Below are 17177 nucleotides of genomic sequence, written 5' to 3' on the forward strand. Positions count from 1 at the left end.
TGATCTCATTCATATGTGGAATTCAAGAAACAAAAGGAGATCATAGGAGAAGGGAAGGAAAAATAAAACAAGACAAAATCAGAGAAGGAGTGAAGCCATAAGAGACTCCTAATCATAGGAAACAAACTGAGGGTTGTTGGAGAGGAGGGGGGCTGAGGGATGGAGTAACTGGGTGATAGACATTAAGGAGAGTACATGATATAATTAGCACTGAGTGTTATATAAGATTGATGAATCACTGAACTCTACCTCTGAAGCCAATAACACATTATATGTTAATTAACTGAATTTAAATTTTTAAAAATAGAAAAATATTTAAAAAGTCAAACCCAAAGAACAAAAACACTAATTCAAAAAGATATATGCACTCCTATATTTACTCAGCATTATTTATAATAACCAAATTATGGAAGTAGCCCAAATGTCCATCAATAGATGGAATGAGGGCTGCCTGGGTGGCTCAGTCAGTTAAGCGTCTGCCTTCAGCTCAGGTCATGATCCCAGAGTCCTGGGATCAAGCCCTCCATCAGGCTCCCTGCTCAGTGGGAAGCCTGCTTCTCCTTTTCTCTCTCCCTCTGCCTCTCCCTCTGCTTGTGCTTGCAGGCACTCTCTCTCTCTCTAATAAACAAAATCTTAAAAAAAAGAACATTCTATAAAAAATAGATGAATGAATGTAGATGTATATGCAAGGCACGCACACATACACACACACACACACACACACCCGGGAGTATTACTCAGCCATAAAAAAAGAATGAAATCTTGCCATATGCAACAACATGGATGGGTCTACAGAGTATAAAGCTAAGTGAAATAAATCAGAATCAGACAAATACCACACAATTTCATTCATGTGGAATTTAGGAAACAAAACAAATGATCAAAGAAAAAAAAGATAAACGAAAACTATACTGTTTCTTTAAATTTTTTTATTATGGGAGGGGTGCAGAAGGAGAGAGAGTATCTTAAGCAGGTTCCACACTCAGCACAGAGCCCGACAAAGGGCTCATCTCATAACTCTGAGATCATGACCTGAGCCCAAATCAAGAGCCAGACACCTAACTGACTAAGCCACCCAGGCATCCCCCAAAAAACCAACTGCTAACTATGGAGGATAAACTGATGGTTACCAAAGGGGACGTGCGTGGGAATGGATAAAATAGTATACTTATCATGATGAGCACGGAGTCATATCGAGAATTGTTGAATCACTATATTGTACACCTGAAACTAATTTAACACTTAAGTTAACTATCCTGGAATTAAAAAAAAAAAATCAAATGGGACAGATGAGAATAATTTCAATAATCTACTTTATTTAACATAATATACCCCAAATATCATTTCAACATGTAATCAATGCAAAAATTATTAACAAGATATCTGAGATACATTGCGTTCTTTTTTTTCATGCAGAGTCCTTGCAATCTGGTGTTCCTTACACTTAGAGGACTACGGCAGTTGAAACCAGCCACATCTCAAGTACTCAATACCCACAGTGACTGGTGGCTACTTTATTGGACAGCACGGCCATCTACTAAACTGGAAAGACACGAAATAACCATTCAGAGAAAGATTACAACAATGTGGGCTTTCTGTTTTTCATACTTACATAAAATACTCTGTACAGACTATTCTTAACGTTTGATACTGATCATTAGACAAGAGCCAAGACACTCTTTTTTTTTTTTTTTTTTTTTTCCCAAGACAGAACTTGGGGGAGGACTGCCTTATAGATACCAAAATTTGTTATAAAGCTACAGACTGGGAGGGCCTGGGTGGCTCAGTTGGTTAAGTGTCTAATGTTGAGTCCTGAATGGGACTCTGCACTCAGTGGGAAGTCTGCTTCTCCCTCTCCCTCTGCCCCTTCCCCTGCTTATGCTCTCTCTCTCAAATGAAGTTTTTTTTTTTTTTTTAAGATTTTGTTTATTTATTAGAGAGAGAGAGACTGTGAGCATAAGCAGGGGGAGCAGCAAAGGGAGAGGGAGAACCAGGCTCTCCGCTGAGGAGAGAGCCGGATGTGGGGCTTGATCCTAGGACCCTGGGATCATGACCTGAGAGGAAGGTAGATGCTCAACCCACTGAGCCACCCAGGCAGCCCTAAATAAAAAAAAGACTTAAAAAAAAGAAAAGCTATAGACTGTGGGAAAACCTGGGGTGGCTCAGTCAGTTAAGCATCCGACCCTTGATCTCAGCTCAGACCCTTGATCTCAGAGCGGATTTTGATCTAAAAGTGGTGAGTTCAAGTCCTGAATTGGGCTCCACGCTGGGCATAGAGCCTACTTAAGGACTGAGCCACCCAGGTGCCCCGGAGCCTACTTAAAACAAGAAAGAAAAAATGGAAAAAGCACTAAACATAATGACAATTACATTTCAATTTAAAAACATTTCATCACCAAAGACACTGTTAAGAGAGTGAAGAAGCAAAATATTTCCAATATATTACCTGTCAAAGAGTTTGTATCTGGAAGAACTACAAACATATATGGAAAAGTCAAACAGAAAAAAATATGCAAGAGACTTGAGAAGACATCTCACAGAGGATATCCAAATGGCCAATCAACACATAAAAAGTGTTTAACCTCATTTATAGATATGGAAATGCAAATTAAACCAAATACAAACAAACTTACCAGAATAGCTAAACACACAACCTTAAGAGTTGGTAAGAATGTGTAAAAGGAATTCTCAAACCCTGCGGATAGGAATAAAAATTAGTACAACCACTTTGGCATTATCTAGTTAGGCTGAGGAGACTGACTCAGTCATCCAACTCCTAGCTCCCCTGTATACCCAAGAGAAATGCACACATTTTTAAAAATTTTAGCATATTTGAAATAGTCTAAAATTGTAAACAAGCCAAATATCCATCAACAGTAATACAGATAATTATGGTATATTTCTAAAAGGAATTCTATGAAAATTAATGAACTATGGTATATGGAAAAATGTGAATGCATGCTTAAAAAGCCAGACATACAAAAAATATGATCTAATTCCATTCTTTTTTAAGTTTTTTTTTTTTTAATTGACAAAGAGAGATGCACAAGCAGGCAGAGAGCCAGGCAGAGAAGAGAGGGGGAAGCAGGCTCCCTGCTAAGCAGAGAGCCCAACATGGGGCTTGTTCCCAGGACCCTGAGATCATGACCTGAGCAGAAGGCAGAGGCTTAACCCACTGAGCAACCCAGGTATTTTTTTTTTTTCTTTTAAGCTTTTATTTATTTGACAGAGAGAGAGCACAGGTAGGCAGAGTGGCAGGAAGAGGGTCTTAAGTGACTGTGCATTCTTCCTAATAACAAAAAGGTGGAAACATTCCAAATATCTATCAACAGATGAATGGATAAAGAAAATGTGGCATATCCATACAACAGAATATTATTCAGCCATAAAAAGAAATGAAGCTCTGCTACATGCTATAACATGGATGAACCTTGAAAACATTATGTTAAAAGAAATAAGCAAGACACAGAAGTACTTCCAATTTTTTTTAAAGATTTTATTTATTTATTTGACACAGAGAGAGATCACAAGTAGGCAGAGAGGCAGGCAGAGAGAGAGAGGGAAGCAGGCTCCCCACTGAGCAGAGAGCCCGATGCGGGACTCGATCCCAGGACCCTGAGATCATAACCTGAACCAAAGGCAGAGGCTTAACCCACTAAGTCACCAGGCACCCCAGAAATAATTCCATTATTGAAGTACTTGCATGAGGTTACTAAAATAAGCAAAGAGACAGAAAGAGGATGAGAAGTTACTAAGGGCAGGGAGGAGGTGGCCAATAAAGCTTAAAAAAAAAAAAAAACTAAACTAAATGATTGCTACATCTGTGGTGAGCACAGCACAAGGTATGAACTTGTCAAATCACCGTGCCATACACCTGAAACTATGCAACAGTGTGTGTCAACTCTATTAAAAAATAATTTTTTCAAAATGCCAAATGTTTGTTAAAAAAAAACCCATGGGGCACCTGGGTGGCTCAGTGGGTTAAAGCCTCTGCCTTCGGCTCAGGTCATGATCCCAGGGTCCTGGAATCGAGCCCCACATCAGGCTCTCTGCTCGCAGGGAGCCTGCTTCCTCCTCTCTCTCTGCCTGCCTCTCTGCCTACTTGTGATCTCTGTCTGTCAAATAAATAAATAAAATCTTAAAAAAAAAAAAAAAACCCAAACCAAAAAAACCCAAAATGGTGCCTGGGTGGCTCAGTCTGTTAAGAGTCTGCCTTCAGCTCATCCTGGGATCGAGCCCTGTGTAGTGCTCCCAGCTCAGTGGGGAGTCTGCTTCTCCCTCTCCCTCTGCCTGCCACTCCCCCTGCCTGTACTCTCTCTCTGTGAAATAAATAAATAAAATCTTAAAAACAAAAAAAAAAAAACAAACCCAACCAACAACCAAAAAACCCTAAATGACTGTTTTTAGGATTCATATTTAGGTGGCAAAAATATAAAGAAAAAGCAAGGGGTGCCTGGGTGGCTCGGTGGGTTAAGTCTCTGCCTTTGGCTCAGGTCTCGATCTCGGAGTCCTGGAATTGAGCCCCACATCAGGCTCTCTGCTCAGCAGGGAGCCTGCCTCCCCCTCTCTCTCTGCCTGACTCTCTGCCTACTTGTGATTGATCTCTCTCTCTCTCTGTGTCAGATAGATAAAATCTTAGGACGGAAGGAAGGAAGGAGAAAGCAAGTAAATGATTACAATAAATATGATGACAGGAGAGTTGTTCCTTTACAGGGGTGAGGAGCTTGAACAGAAAACAGCATTCTGGAGGGCTTTTGGATGCTGGCAGTGTCCATGTGCTTAACCTAGGTGGTTGTTGCAAGGAGTTTCACTTTATAATCACCCACTGAACTACACATTTATTTTCAGTACAATTTTTAAATGTGTTATTTTACACAAGGCTTTTTTTTTTTAATTAAAAATTCAACAAGAACAAGGTATTAGGGGATTGGACGATGGCTTGTTTAGTAGGCAAGAGATGTCTTGCCACAGAGGTACAGAGCTTACCCATTTTACAGAGAGGGGAACAGAGCTCCATTCAGAAGACAGCATGTCAAAGCCCCCCAAGTACAAAAGAACATGGAGAGTCTGAGGAACTGAAAGGTAAGCAGCCGAGTTCTGAAGAGGCCTTCAGAATAAGAGGGAAGAAGTATATGTGATTAAGTCTAAGGACTGCAGAGGCCAGATGGTGGAAGGTTGGGCAGCCAAATGGTGGTGTGTCAGACACTGTTGTAAGGGAACAGTGGGATATCACTAAGGTATATATATATGTATTTAGAGAATGAGAGAAACGGGGAAGGGGTAGAGGGAGAGGAAGAGAATCTGAAGCAGGCTCCATGCCCAGTGTGTAGCCCTATGCAGATCTTGATCCCAGGACTCTGAGATCAGGACCTGAGCTGATACTGAGAGTGAACACTTAACCGACTTAAGCCACTCAGAAGCCCTATCACAGAGATATTTTAAAGCAGTGAAGCGACCTGATCACAGGTTAGCAGGTCATTCTGCCTGGACTGTGGAGAATGGACTGGACAGCACCAGGAGACCATTTAGGAAGCCACTTCAATAATTGTGAGGGTTGGGGCAACTGGGTGGCTTAGTGGGTTAAGCCTCTGCCTTTGGCTCAGGTCATGATCTCAGGGTCCTGAGATTGAGCCCCACATCAGGGCTCTCTGCTCAGTAGGACCCTGCTTCCCCCTCTGCCTGCCTCTCTGCCTACTTGTGATCTCTCTCTGTCCAATAAATAAATAAAATCTTTAAGAAAAAATAATCATGACAGTTGGTGGAAGCTTGGACGAGGGTGAAGACACTGGAGAGGTGAGGAATACAATGTCCTTGGGCCTTGTGTTCATTTCACAACTTTGTTCAACTATATGTAGCACTATCTCCCCATTTTTTTATGAAGTTAGAAATATCGGGGCACCTGGGTGGCTCAGTGGGTTAAAGCCTCTGCCTTCAGCTCAGGTCATGATCCCAAGGTCCTGGGATCGAGCCCCGCATCAGGCTCTCTGCTAGGCAGGGAGCCTGTTTCACCCTCTCTCTCTGCCTGCCTCTCTGCCTACTTGTGATCTCTGTCAAATAAATAAACAAAATCTTAAAAAAATTTATCTTAATGGTATATTGTATATCCTATGACATACTGTACCCTACCATATAAACTTGTATATACATTTTGGGTACAGAGTTATGAACACAAGACTACGGCCACTGTATTTTCTGAGTGGTTTAATGGATTTTCAAAGGTTATGTTGACTATGTAACTTCTGCCTTAAGTACTGTCTTCAGAACCTAACCTTGGTGTAAGGGACAACTCCACTGTTGATGGATTTAAGAGGTATTTAGGAGATTTGGTGACTGACTGGAATAGAAGGAAGGAGGAAACTGAAGAATGATATTCCCAGATCTCTTGCCTAAATAACTGGGGCCCACTGGAACAGGAACAGCTGGAGGGTAGAGATGATCACTTATTTTTTTTTCAATATTTTATGAAAAATTTCAAAAATGCAGAGAAGTTGTCAGATTGTATAGTGAATATGCATATACCTACTGCCTAGGTTCTACAACTCACTTACTGTTCTATCTTCTTTCTCAAATCTTCCCACATACCCAGAGGAGTTCGAAGCTGAAATCTGTTGTACCTAAGATATTTCCAAGTGTCATATCTAGTAAGCTAGTGGTCTACAGGACAGAAGTACATTTAAAGAGCAGGCTGCACATGCGGCCTCCTCTTCTTCACGTCCCATTCATACTCAATTACCTAGAATTGGGCTTTAAAAAAAAAGTTTATTTTTAAATAATCTCTACACCTATCGTAGGGCTTGAACTCACAACCCTGAGATCAAGAATCACATGCTCTTCCAACTGAGCCAGCCAGGTGCCCCTAGAATGTGGTTCTTTTTTTTTTTTTTTTTTTTTTAAGATTTTATTTGTTTATTTATTTGAGAGAGAGAGAGCAAGCTCAAGTCGGGGAGAAGGGGAGAGGGACAGAGGGCAGAGGGACATGCCAACTCCCGGCTGAGCAGGAGGCCTAACACTGGGGCTTGATCCCAGGACCTAAAATCATGGCCCGAGTCAGTCAGATGCCCAACTGCCTGAGCCACCTAGGTACCCCTAGAATGTGTTTTGTTTTGTTTTTAAGATTTTATTTATTTATTTGACAGAGAGGGAGAAAGCACCAGCAGGGGGAGGGGCAAAGGGAGAAGCAGGCTCTCTCTGCTGAGCAGAGAGCCCAATATGAGGCTTGATCCTAGGACCCTGATACCATGACCTCAACTGAAGGCAGACGCTTAACCGACTGAACCTCCCAGGCACCCGTAGAATGTGGTTTTAACATCTTCCTTCTGAAGGTGCTTTAAGAAAAATTTTTTTTTAAGATTTTATTTTTTTATTTGACAGACAGAGATCACAAGCAGGCAGAGAGGCAGGCAGGGGGTGGGGGAGAAGTCAGTCTCTGCTGAGCAGAGAGCCCAATGCAGGGCTTGATCCCAGGACCCGAGCTGAAGGCAGAGGTTCAACTCACTGGGCCACCCAGGAGCCCCCTGAAGGTGTTTTCACTAAGACACTGATTACTTTAGACTCCAAAACTGAACTCGTTATCATCCTATAAAACCTCTTCCTCCTTCTGTACATTCTAACTTACAGGTACCCAATCCTCAAGTGTGGGAGTCATTTTAAGATATCTCCGGCATCAAGCAGGGTCTGTCAGTCCCATCTCTTAAATATCTTTGTTTTTCTTTTTTAAGATTTTATTTATTTATTTGACAGAGAGAAAGAGAGAGAGAGAGAACAAGCAGGTGGAGTAGCAGGCAGAAGGAAAGGGAGAAGCAAGCTCCCTGCTGAGCAAGAAGCTGGATGCGGGATTCCATCCCAGGACTCTGGGATCATAACCTAAGCCAAAGGCAGTCACTTAACCAACTGAGCTACCTTGGTGCCCCTCTTAAATATCTTTAAAAGATATCCTCTCTGGGGACACCTGGGTGGCTCAGTTGGTTGGACGACTGCCTTCAGCTCAGGTCATGATCCTGGAGTCCCGGGATCGAGTCCCGCATCGGACTCCCAGCTCCATGGGGAGTCTGCTTCTCTCTCTGACCTTCTCCTCGTTCATGCTCTCTCTGTCTCTCTCTCAAGTAAATAAATAAAATCTTAAAAAAAAAAAAAAGATATCCTCTCTGTCTTCATTCCCTGTACCATTAAAGTTCTGGATCTCAAAATTTTATTGCTATCGAAGAACTACAATTTCAACCTCTGAACTGGTCCCCATCTCTATTCCTTCTCTGGCGTATCTAGTCATGTCTACCTGTCTATCCAACTAATTTACTTTTTATTTTTAAAGTCTGTTCACTGGGGCACCTGCGTGGCTCATTTAATTAACCAGCCAACTCTCCATCTCAGCTCAAATCTTGATCTCAGAGTTGTGAGTTCAACCCTCGCACTGGGCTCAAAGCTGGGTGTGGAGCCTATTTAAAATAAAATTTAAAAGTCTGTCAAATCACTTTTCATTTACAATCTTTTTTTCAAATTTAAATTCGATTAGCCGACTTATAATACATCACTAATTTCATTAACAATCTTTTACAGGTGCTTATACCCAGGTTGCGCGACTTCCATAGTCCTTCAAGATCTGCCAGAAAGCATTACTAAGCCTAAATTTACCACCTCACGCCTAGTTACCCACCCACACCATTTTTACTACTTATTAGCACTTCAAATATACCAACCAGACTTTTTCAAACTTACTGCCTCCTCCACAAAGACTTCCCTGAAAGCTAGGCTAGGTGGCTCCCACAGAATCCCAAGAATATATCTATCATTAGACATACAAGTCTCCACAGATATAAAAATCTTTGGGGTCGGTGCTTTAGTCATCTTTATGGCCAGAATACTTAGACTCATTACCTAAGAATACTCTGCCTAACACAAAACACCTTTTATTTTAGGGGAGCTATGCATATATCTAGTATTTTGTACACTCTCCCTTTTCTTTCTTGCAAAATCCTACTCAAGCTTCCCGGGTCCCTCCAAGTACTTAGGGGGCTCTGGCTCCTTTATCCCCTGCGCCCGAGCTTAATGAATTATATCTTAATATTTTTATCTGTACAACTAACTGCCGTAAATGTTAACACTATTTCTGGTACGTAACAGCACTCTTCAATACACGGCCAACTACCCTGATTCCTAGAGAGAATGACTTCTTTTAACTGTCACCTCACGATGCTTACCACGTATTTAGCACCTGAGCGGCTTTCATTATCGCGGCTCACTATCGCTGTCCCGGGCCCTTCCTGGTCCACTCCACAGACCTTAATCTTCTAGCGGCTGGGAGGGCGGTCCTACCTTTCTGACTGCCCCACCAGCACTTGGAGGCGCTGCGCGTTGCAAATGCAGCCGTAAAGCATCTCCGGGAAGCTCCTGAAGGGACAGAGCCCTGTAGAGATGTCCCTGCAGCGTATCCGCCCGCCCTTCCTTGAGTCACGGCTCCGCCTTCTCAAGTCCAGCCCCGGGCTCCGTGGCAGGAACACGTGAGCGGTGAGGCGAAGAGTGGGCAAGGCCTCTCCCTGCCTCGTCCCCGGGTCTCAGCGGCGCGGGAGGATCGCGAGACCGCCGCCCGACGCCCGCGCAGGCGCAATAATGTTCTCCAAGCATGTGACCCTCAGCGAGAGGCCGCAGTGGCCGGCACAGGGGCGGCACCCACGGGGCTCTCCTGCGCTTTTTGAACCCGGTGCTGATAGACAGTCAAAGGAGCGGCTAAGACGCAGCGTGGTTAGAAACAGCCATCCCGCGGAGGATGCATAAGTAAATAATAGACCTGGGAGAGGGAAGTACCAGGTGTCTTTTGGGAGCTGCCGGATTTCAGCTTGTTTCTAGATGGGTCAGGACGGCAGTCCGTGCCTCATCCTCCTCCGCCGTAGCTGGGGCCAGGGAGTCCCCCTTTTTGGAGACTTGTCCTGGCGACAGAATCACAGAGGACTTGTCCTCACGAGTCTTCATTTCTATTCTTTCGGCTCCGGTTTCTTGGGCAGCCTCTAAGGGCTGAAGCGTCTTGGCACCCTGTGGTCCAACCCCCTCCCCTCAGGCATGGGCGCGATACTCTCCAAACTGGACTTCCAGGTTCCTGCTTGTCTGTCTACAGACAGGCAGGTTGGAAAACGCAAATCTGAACACCACCTCTGCTTGAGGCTGCCAGTATCTTCGTGGGCAGAGGCACCAGAATCCACTTTATTAAGCCCTTGCGGATGAGGCGTTCGTAGGGACCTCCTGCTTACCATTCTATCTACATCTCCGAAGGAGACCACCACAGCCTTAGGCCCCTCTCAGCCTTTGTGTTTCTCTGCCAGAACCATCCTGCCTGGGTTCTACCTACCCGTTGCGCCTTCTGTTTCTCCTGGAGGACCTCTTATCTCAACCCCACAGAGACTTTCCCATTGTACTCATATTGCCCTCAATCCTACTCCCATTTCCGACCGCCTTTTCTGGTACCCGGAGAATACTGGCAATCTGGCAGCCCCATGCAATGCAACACCACTTATCACACCTGCTATGTTCCTGGGATATGAGCAGCTTGACAGAAGGGGTGCATGCTTTCTGGATGTGTATCCCCTGGTCTAGCATATAGCACACTGTAAGTGTTCAGTAAATGGATAGTGATGAATCAAGGTGTGGACTCCAAGGATCAAAAGTGAAAATTTTAAAATGTCAGGGTAGGGAGTGCCTGGGTGGCTCAGTTAAGTGTGGGACTCTTTTTTTCAGCTAAGGTCATAATCTTAGGGTTTTGAGCTAACAGCCCCACATCAGGCTCTGTCCTCAGAGCAGAGCCTGCTTAAGATCCTTTCTCTCCCACCCCTCCCCCCAAAAAAGTAAAATTAAACTAAATTAAAATTAAGATATTAGGCTGGGCTGTGGTATTTTGGGGGCTCACCAAAGACATGAAACTATATATATATAATATACATATATATTATATATATATATATATAATTTTTTGCCTTTAAATGATAGCTCGCTAACAAGGTGATACTACTTTTCAAATATATGAATAACTTCAAGATGACAAATAATGAAGTTAAGACATTTAGTTATGGTACCATCATAGCCTGTGGAATAGTTCTGCTCAGTCAGAAGGGGCAGGGCAGTGGGCCTCAGAGGCCAGTCCCTGAAGAAAATCCAAGCAGGCTTAGGAGGGTGTGTTTGTATGTGAGATGCTAAAGACAATGAGGATGCCAAATCCAAGAGGTGTTTACTGTAATGAGTGCTCAAGGAGGGTGGGGTTCCCCCAATCTGATCCTCCAAGGCTCTGGGGTGACTCACTCTTCCTTGGGCTCTGGGGTGGGGCTGATACTTCTTCCCCGACTTGGCCCTGCTTGCCCTGGCCCTTGTCATCCCCACTGTCTCCAGCCACTAGAGCCACATTCCTCAGATAGTAAGTGTTGAAGCAGTTGGTCTGTTCATCTCCAGGATTCAGGTTACAGCAGAGGGCAGAGTCTCGCCAGAAATTATGTCGGGGACCACACAGATCCTCAATGAAGGCCAACTTCTGAAGGAGAAAAGTAAAGCAGAGATGATGGGGAGAGGAGTGTTTAAGGTCAAGCATCAATACTTGATTGTTCAAATTTCCCCTTCCCTCAGCTTCTACTGCTGTCTCCCTAGGTCCCCTCCTGGGGCCCAGAGAAAGTTCAACCCTGGCTTCCACAGTTAGATTTTTTGTAACAGACATGTGCCCATATGGAAATGCCTGAAGCCTGAGGCCCAGAAAAGACATAATAAGAACTCAGAAGTGGGGAGCAGATTAGGTCAGGAATGAAGACTTTGGGAATCAAGAAAAAAGATCTTCCCCACTCATCCTCTTTATTTCTGTGGGCAGGTCTGAGGTACTAAAGAGAAGGGATAGCCAGCAGTTCTAGCCCTCTCTCCCCTCCTCCCTGCCTTTCTTGGGAGACTATGACCTCCTGCTACCCCACTTACCTCCTCCTCAGCACAGCAGGCCTGCTCTGGAAACGGCAGGTTACAGCAGTGGGCAGTCATGTTCCGGATCAGCCCAGGAATTTGTTTACTATGTTGGTGGGAAAGGGGAGAGGATCAGGGTGTTTAGGCATCCCTAGGCTTCAAAATGGTGCTCGGAGACCACGGTTTTGTTCTTATCAATAGTGCCCCACAGGGTACCCCAGGAGGGAGGTTTTGGGGAAGGGAAGGGAGTTGAGGAAGAACTTGGCAAGACTCACTGCTTGCTGAGAACTCTTCCATTTCCACAGAGATGGCCCATGAGGTTAGGGGTAACTCGGCTGAGGTCTAGAGTCAAGATGTCCCGGTCATAGTTGGGGTAGGGAGCCCGACGGGCAAAGCACTCATCACGGACAGGGCTAGGAGGGTAGTGGCAACACGAGTGGTGGTGGGTCTTGACAGACTGTTCCTGATCACAATATCCATCAAGGGCATCCTCCCACTGTGGGCCAGAGAGAGGGAAGTCAGAAGCCTGGACACTTGGCCCCTTCTCTTCTGACCCTCTGCTTCCCTTACTGCCCTATGCTATGAGATGAGGGACCGGCCACAGGTGCCAAAAGGGAAGGGTAAGGAACCAGAGGACAAGGACTGACAAGTGTGGATGTATGATGCTGGGAAGGTGGAAGGATGGAAGCACAAATGAGGCTTGGAGCTGGCCACAGGACATAGGCTGGAGTAGACGAAGGGGTCAGATAAGGCCAAAGCTGCAAGGATGGATGGCACATGGGTGCATGTGTGGGATCATGGGTAGACCAGGCCAGAAGTGCAGGATGAAGGCTCAAGGTGAACAGACGCAAATGACGAAAACAACGGATGGATGGACACTTGCAAGCAGATGAACGGGTAGACGTGCTCACACTGGGGAGGTGCATGGATGAACGGATCAGCAGGACCAGAGGTCGGAGATGGGCAGGCGGGCAGACAGGTTCTTGGGACCGGGACGCCCACTTACGGCCTTCCATGTACAGGTGTGGTTGTTCCCCTGCCGGCAACAGCGCTGGAACTCCCCCTCTAGCCGGGTCAATGCCTGCAGCTGTCTTTGGATGGGGTCAGTAGCTGGGAGGTTGCGTGGCACAGAACGGAAGCGTCTTAGGTGGCAGATGTTCTTGACATTGTCCAGTGTGGGTACCCCGGGGGGGAAAGGCAGCTCGGGGCCCGAGGAGATACCAGGCTGGTGGCTGGGGCAGGCCCGGAGCTGGTAGTGTGGCCGGGGAGCTTCCTCCTGGAAGCAGGAGAATCGAGCCTCCCCCTGCTGTTTGCAGCACCAGTGGGGTCGGGTCTTGACCGAGAACTCGGCCTCACAGAATCGGGTCATTGCGTCCTCCCACTAGAGCAAGAGGGATGGATCAGCCCAGCAGCCCATTGTCCACATTCCTGTCTTCCTCCCAGGCTCCAGAAAAGGACCCTGGGCAGGTAGATAAGAAAGAAGCAGAGGCTGTCTTCTGCCCTCCCAGCACACTGCAGAGGCACAAGGTAGGGCCAAGAAAAAGTTCCTGAGTTTCCTACATTCCCAGGCCTCACATACACATACTGTCTGGAGGTTATAGGACACCCCTGGCATCAAGAGCCCAACACTTACCACGAGTTTTGCACAGTCCAAGCGGTTTGTGTGGCTGTGACAGCGGCAGCAGCGGGAATATCCAGTCTCCAGCAAATTGAGGGTCTCACCCTGGCGAGTAAGGTGGGAGAAGCCAGACTGTGGCAGGTTCCAAGGGCCATACACCACATGCTGACGATTAGGAAGGCAGATCTGGTCCAAATTGTCTGGAGAAGGCCGCCCAGGGGGGAAGCCATCCAGCCGGTGGCCCCAGCCCCCTCGGGATCGGCCCTGCTGGCAGTGCAGGGCTGGATTCCAAGACTCAGGCTCGGGGGAGCTACGATCCATGAAAGGAGCTGGCTTTTCTAGAATGGAGAACAGAGTGTAAAGGGGAATGAGTAGGATACAGAAAGTCTGGCTGAGCTGAGAGGACTGAAAGAACTTGGGGTTAAGGAGAAAAGATTGGGAGGATAGGGGATAGAAACGAACTTGTGGCTTTTGCCTTCAGAATGACTGATGGAAAGGAAAGAGAACCGGGGCATGAAAGGATTCCCTTTTATAGCCCCACAAACCAGGCCTGTTCCCTGTGCTGCTTCCCATGGCTCCGGCTCCCTCCCTCCCTCCCCAGGGTCGTGAGCACGAAAGCAGAGGAATGGACAGACCAGAGCTGTCACTCACCCTCTCTCTGCTTAGATGGGAAGGTCATTTCCTCCTGATGTAGGAAAGATGGTTCTACTGGGATAGAAGGAGATGTGTAAGCAGAAGCCATGGGATGGGCTAGAAAAGGGGGACCTGGCCAAATGCCACTCATAAAGAGGAAGTCAGTACAGAAGCAAGTGAAAATATATGCTACTTTTATGCCATTTAATCTCATAACTTTATAAAACAGGTCTTATTTCCCCATTTTTATAGATGAGGAAACTAAGGCTTAGAGGGACAACTCACCCGAAGTTACACAGCTAGCGAGTAGCAGAGCCCCAAAGCCCACGCTCATCAGGCAGGAGGGTGATGAGGAGAGGGAGTCACTTACTTTCCTTCTGTTCAACAGGGTCCTGGGGAGGGGGAAGCTCTTCTTGGAGAGGGATGGCTTCCTGAGGGAAATGGGGGTCCACTACAAGACAGGAGTGAGGGCACAAAGAAGAAAAGATCAGACTGACGTCAGCAAGATTGTAGTGGGCTGGTGGTGAGGAAAGGGCAAGCGCTCACCTTTGTTTTCCACAGGGAGTTGGGGAGGAGGCAACTCCTCCTCTTGGATAGGGATGGCTTCCAGAGAGCGAGGGGGCTGCACTACAGAAGGGAGAGGGGTATGTGAGCAGACCACCCGTGCTCCCAGCCAGGGCAAGAAATGGCCAGGGCCTTCCCACTCCACCCCATGTGAGGAATGGGAAGTAAAGCCAGACTAGAAACCTGGAGGGGCAACAGAAGGGTGCATGGTGGACTTACCTTCACCCTGTCCCTCAAAGTCAGAGCCACGCTGATGGGTGTCAGGATGGTCCATGGGGAGGGCTCGGGTCCGGGGTGGGGAGGGGGGTGCTGCATAGCCAACTAGAGGTTAAGAGGGGAGATGGTCAGAGCTGACAGTTTCTCCTAGCCCCCCATCTCTTGCTGCTCCCCCAAACTCTTACCTTCTTGAATGTGGTAGGTGAGGGTCTCTGGGCCCAGCTCCCTCTGCCCTGGAGACTCGGAGCCTGGCAGATGAAAGGTGAGTCAGAGGTGGCTTGAGGAGCCCATTCTTGTTCCCAAGCATAGGATGTGGGGGCAGTAGATGTGAAGGGTATAGGCAAGATGAGCAAGATGCCAGATGCCCCTCTGTATTGCTCTTGTCCCGTTCCCTAATGAATACCCACCCCCCGGTCCAAACCCACCTAAGTATGCCAGTTGGGTTCTGAGAAAGCCATGCTATTCTGTCAGCCTCACCTCCACCAGGCTCAAAGCCTTGGGTCTTGAGTCCAGGCCTGAAGGGAATGTGACGGATAGGACTGGGAGCAGGGGGGGAGTGAGATGGTGGAGGCCTTAATCTCCTGTCAGTGTCTCTCCCTCAGGGCTTCTGGGCTCTTCCTTTCAGTCTCTCAGCCAGGATGCCTCTCTAGTTTTCCAGAGGAGCAAGTCTGGACTTTGAACTGGTTGGGGCTTCAAATGCTCACCAACTCTAGGCCGTTTAAATATCTGCGGGCCTTCTGAAAAGGCCACCTCTAACTTTAAGTGCCACCTCTTTAGCTGGTCCCAGATCCTCCTCAGCTTAGGTCTCAAATTAGGACCCAGAGACTGGGATGATTTAGGATTCCTGAGGCAAATCGCCCCACAGCCACAGGGAAAGTTTTAGCCTGGAGCTGATCTGCAATCACAGAAGAGGAGCACCTAGGCGGGACAATGACACAGGCCTTAGGGAGACCAGATCTCAATAGTTGTTTCCCTTGGTAGCGTTTTGTCCAGCATCCAGCAGATGTGTGTGTGCTAGATAGAGTTACTGGGCCTGGTCCCCTGTGGATGGACACCCTCTCAACTCCTCCTAACCAGGAAAGGAGTTGGTCAAGGCTCTCTGGGTCAGCAATTCAGCTGTTTATTTTTTCCAAAGATTTTATTTATTTGACAGGCAGAGAGAGAGAGAGGGAAGCAGGCTCCCTGCTGAGCAGAGAACCTGATGCGGGACTCGATCCCAGGACCCTGAGATCATGACCAGAGCGAAGGCAGCAGCTTAACCCACTGAGCCACCCAGGCGCCCAGCAATTCAGTTTTGATCAGCCTGGAGGCCCCATTCTTTCTCTCTCCCCTGCTTGATACGCCCCATATATATATTTTCTTGAGGCAGGAACCCCTCATTCTGGGAATCCACCCATCCTCTGAAGAGTTGTCCATTTGACTCCCAATTTCCTGTCTCCTGGCAGCAATCTCTAGGAACCCCTCTCCTGTGCACCTGCTCCCCCTCCCAGTTTAAAAGCTCCAGTGCCCAGCCCCGCCTTAGATCTGCTGAGAAATGCAAGGCCAAGTATGCAATCACCCTACTGGCGATGAGCCATATAGAGGATGGCTGGCCCCCGGCCCCAGGCCCCCACTGGTCAGGGCCTCTTCCCAAGCACTGGCTCCAACCCCAACTCACCTCCCTCAGAGGCTACAGAAGTAACAGCCAGACAGGCCAAGACCAAGGCTGCTCTGGACATGGTCCCCATCCTGGGGCAAAGACTTGTTGCTGGCACCCAAGCAGGTGGGTTGTCCTAGGTAGATCTGGGTTTGAAGGGCTGGGCTACTGGGAGCCTGCTTCTCCAGTTGCTATGGCTGTTGTGAACCTCGGGGCTGGTTCCTTCTCCTTTTATATGGCTATCTGGGGAGAACTCCCTCCCTCCTATTTCCTGCCATGACTCAGTCCCAGCTGCTCCTCCTCTGGTGGCCACTCCTCCCAAATTCACCCTGAGGTCTCCTAAGAGGACTGAGGAGAACAAGGCTGAGAAGAGGAAAGCGTTCTTATGATTCCCAGAGAAATGGATTCTGAGATTCATGGAGTAAGAGATGTTGAGACCTGGGGCACCTGGGTGGCTCAGTCTGTTAAGCACCTGCCTTTGGCTCAGGTCACCATCTCCTGGGTCCTGGGATAGAGCCCCACGTTGGGCTCCTTGCTCAGTGGGGAGCCTGCTTCTCCCTCTGACCTTCCTGTCTGCTTGTGCTCTCTCTCTCT

The 17177-nt window shown here is 47.2% G+C and overlaps 1 protein-coding gene and 1 long non-coding RNA gene across 2 annotated transcripts; both read right to left on the reverse strand.

Annotated features, from left to right (window-relative positions):
• Nucleotides 1-1296: 1296 nt before the first annotated feature.
• Nucleotides 1297-10755, reverse strand: LOC123392913. Its single transcript, XR_006607607.1, has 3 exons — nt 9310-10755; nt 2634-2695; nt 1297-1542 (listed from the first exon to the last, which is right to left on the reverse strand). It is a non-coding gene; the product is annotated as an uncharacterized LOC123392913 (long non-coding RNA).
• Nucleotides 10756-11030: 275 nt separating this feature from the next.
• ECM1 (extracellular matrix protein 1) lies at nt 11031-16800 on the reverse strand. Its single transcript, XM_045083127.1, is given in 11 exon segments — nt 11031-11320; nt 11323-11506; nt 11935-12022; nt 12192-12412; nt 12923-13297; nt 13550-13872; nt 14538-14618; nt 14714-14794; nt 14951-15052; nt 15133-15195; nt 16605-16800. Coding segments are annotated over 11 exon segments (1632 nt in total). The 5' UTR covers nt 16675-16800; the 3' UTR covers nt 11031-11276.
• Between the last annotated feature and the right edge of the window lie 377 nt (nt 16801-17177).

The sequence above is a fragment of the Mustela putorius genome, unplaced genomic scaffold (assembly GCF_011764305.1).
Source record: "Mustela putorius furo isolate JIRA1106 unplaced genomic scaffold, ASM1176430v1.1 tig00000695_pilon_pilon_pilon, whole genome shotgun sequence".
NCBI classification, from domain to species: Eukaryota; Metazoa; Chordata; class Mammalia; order Carnivora; family Mustelidae; genus Mustela; species Mustela putorius.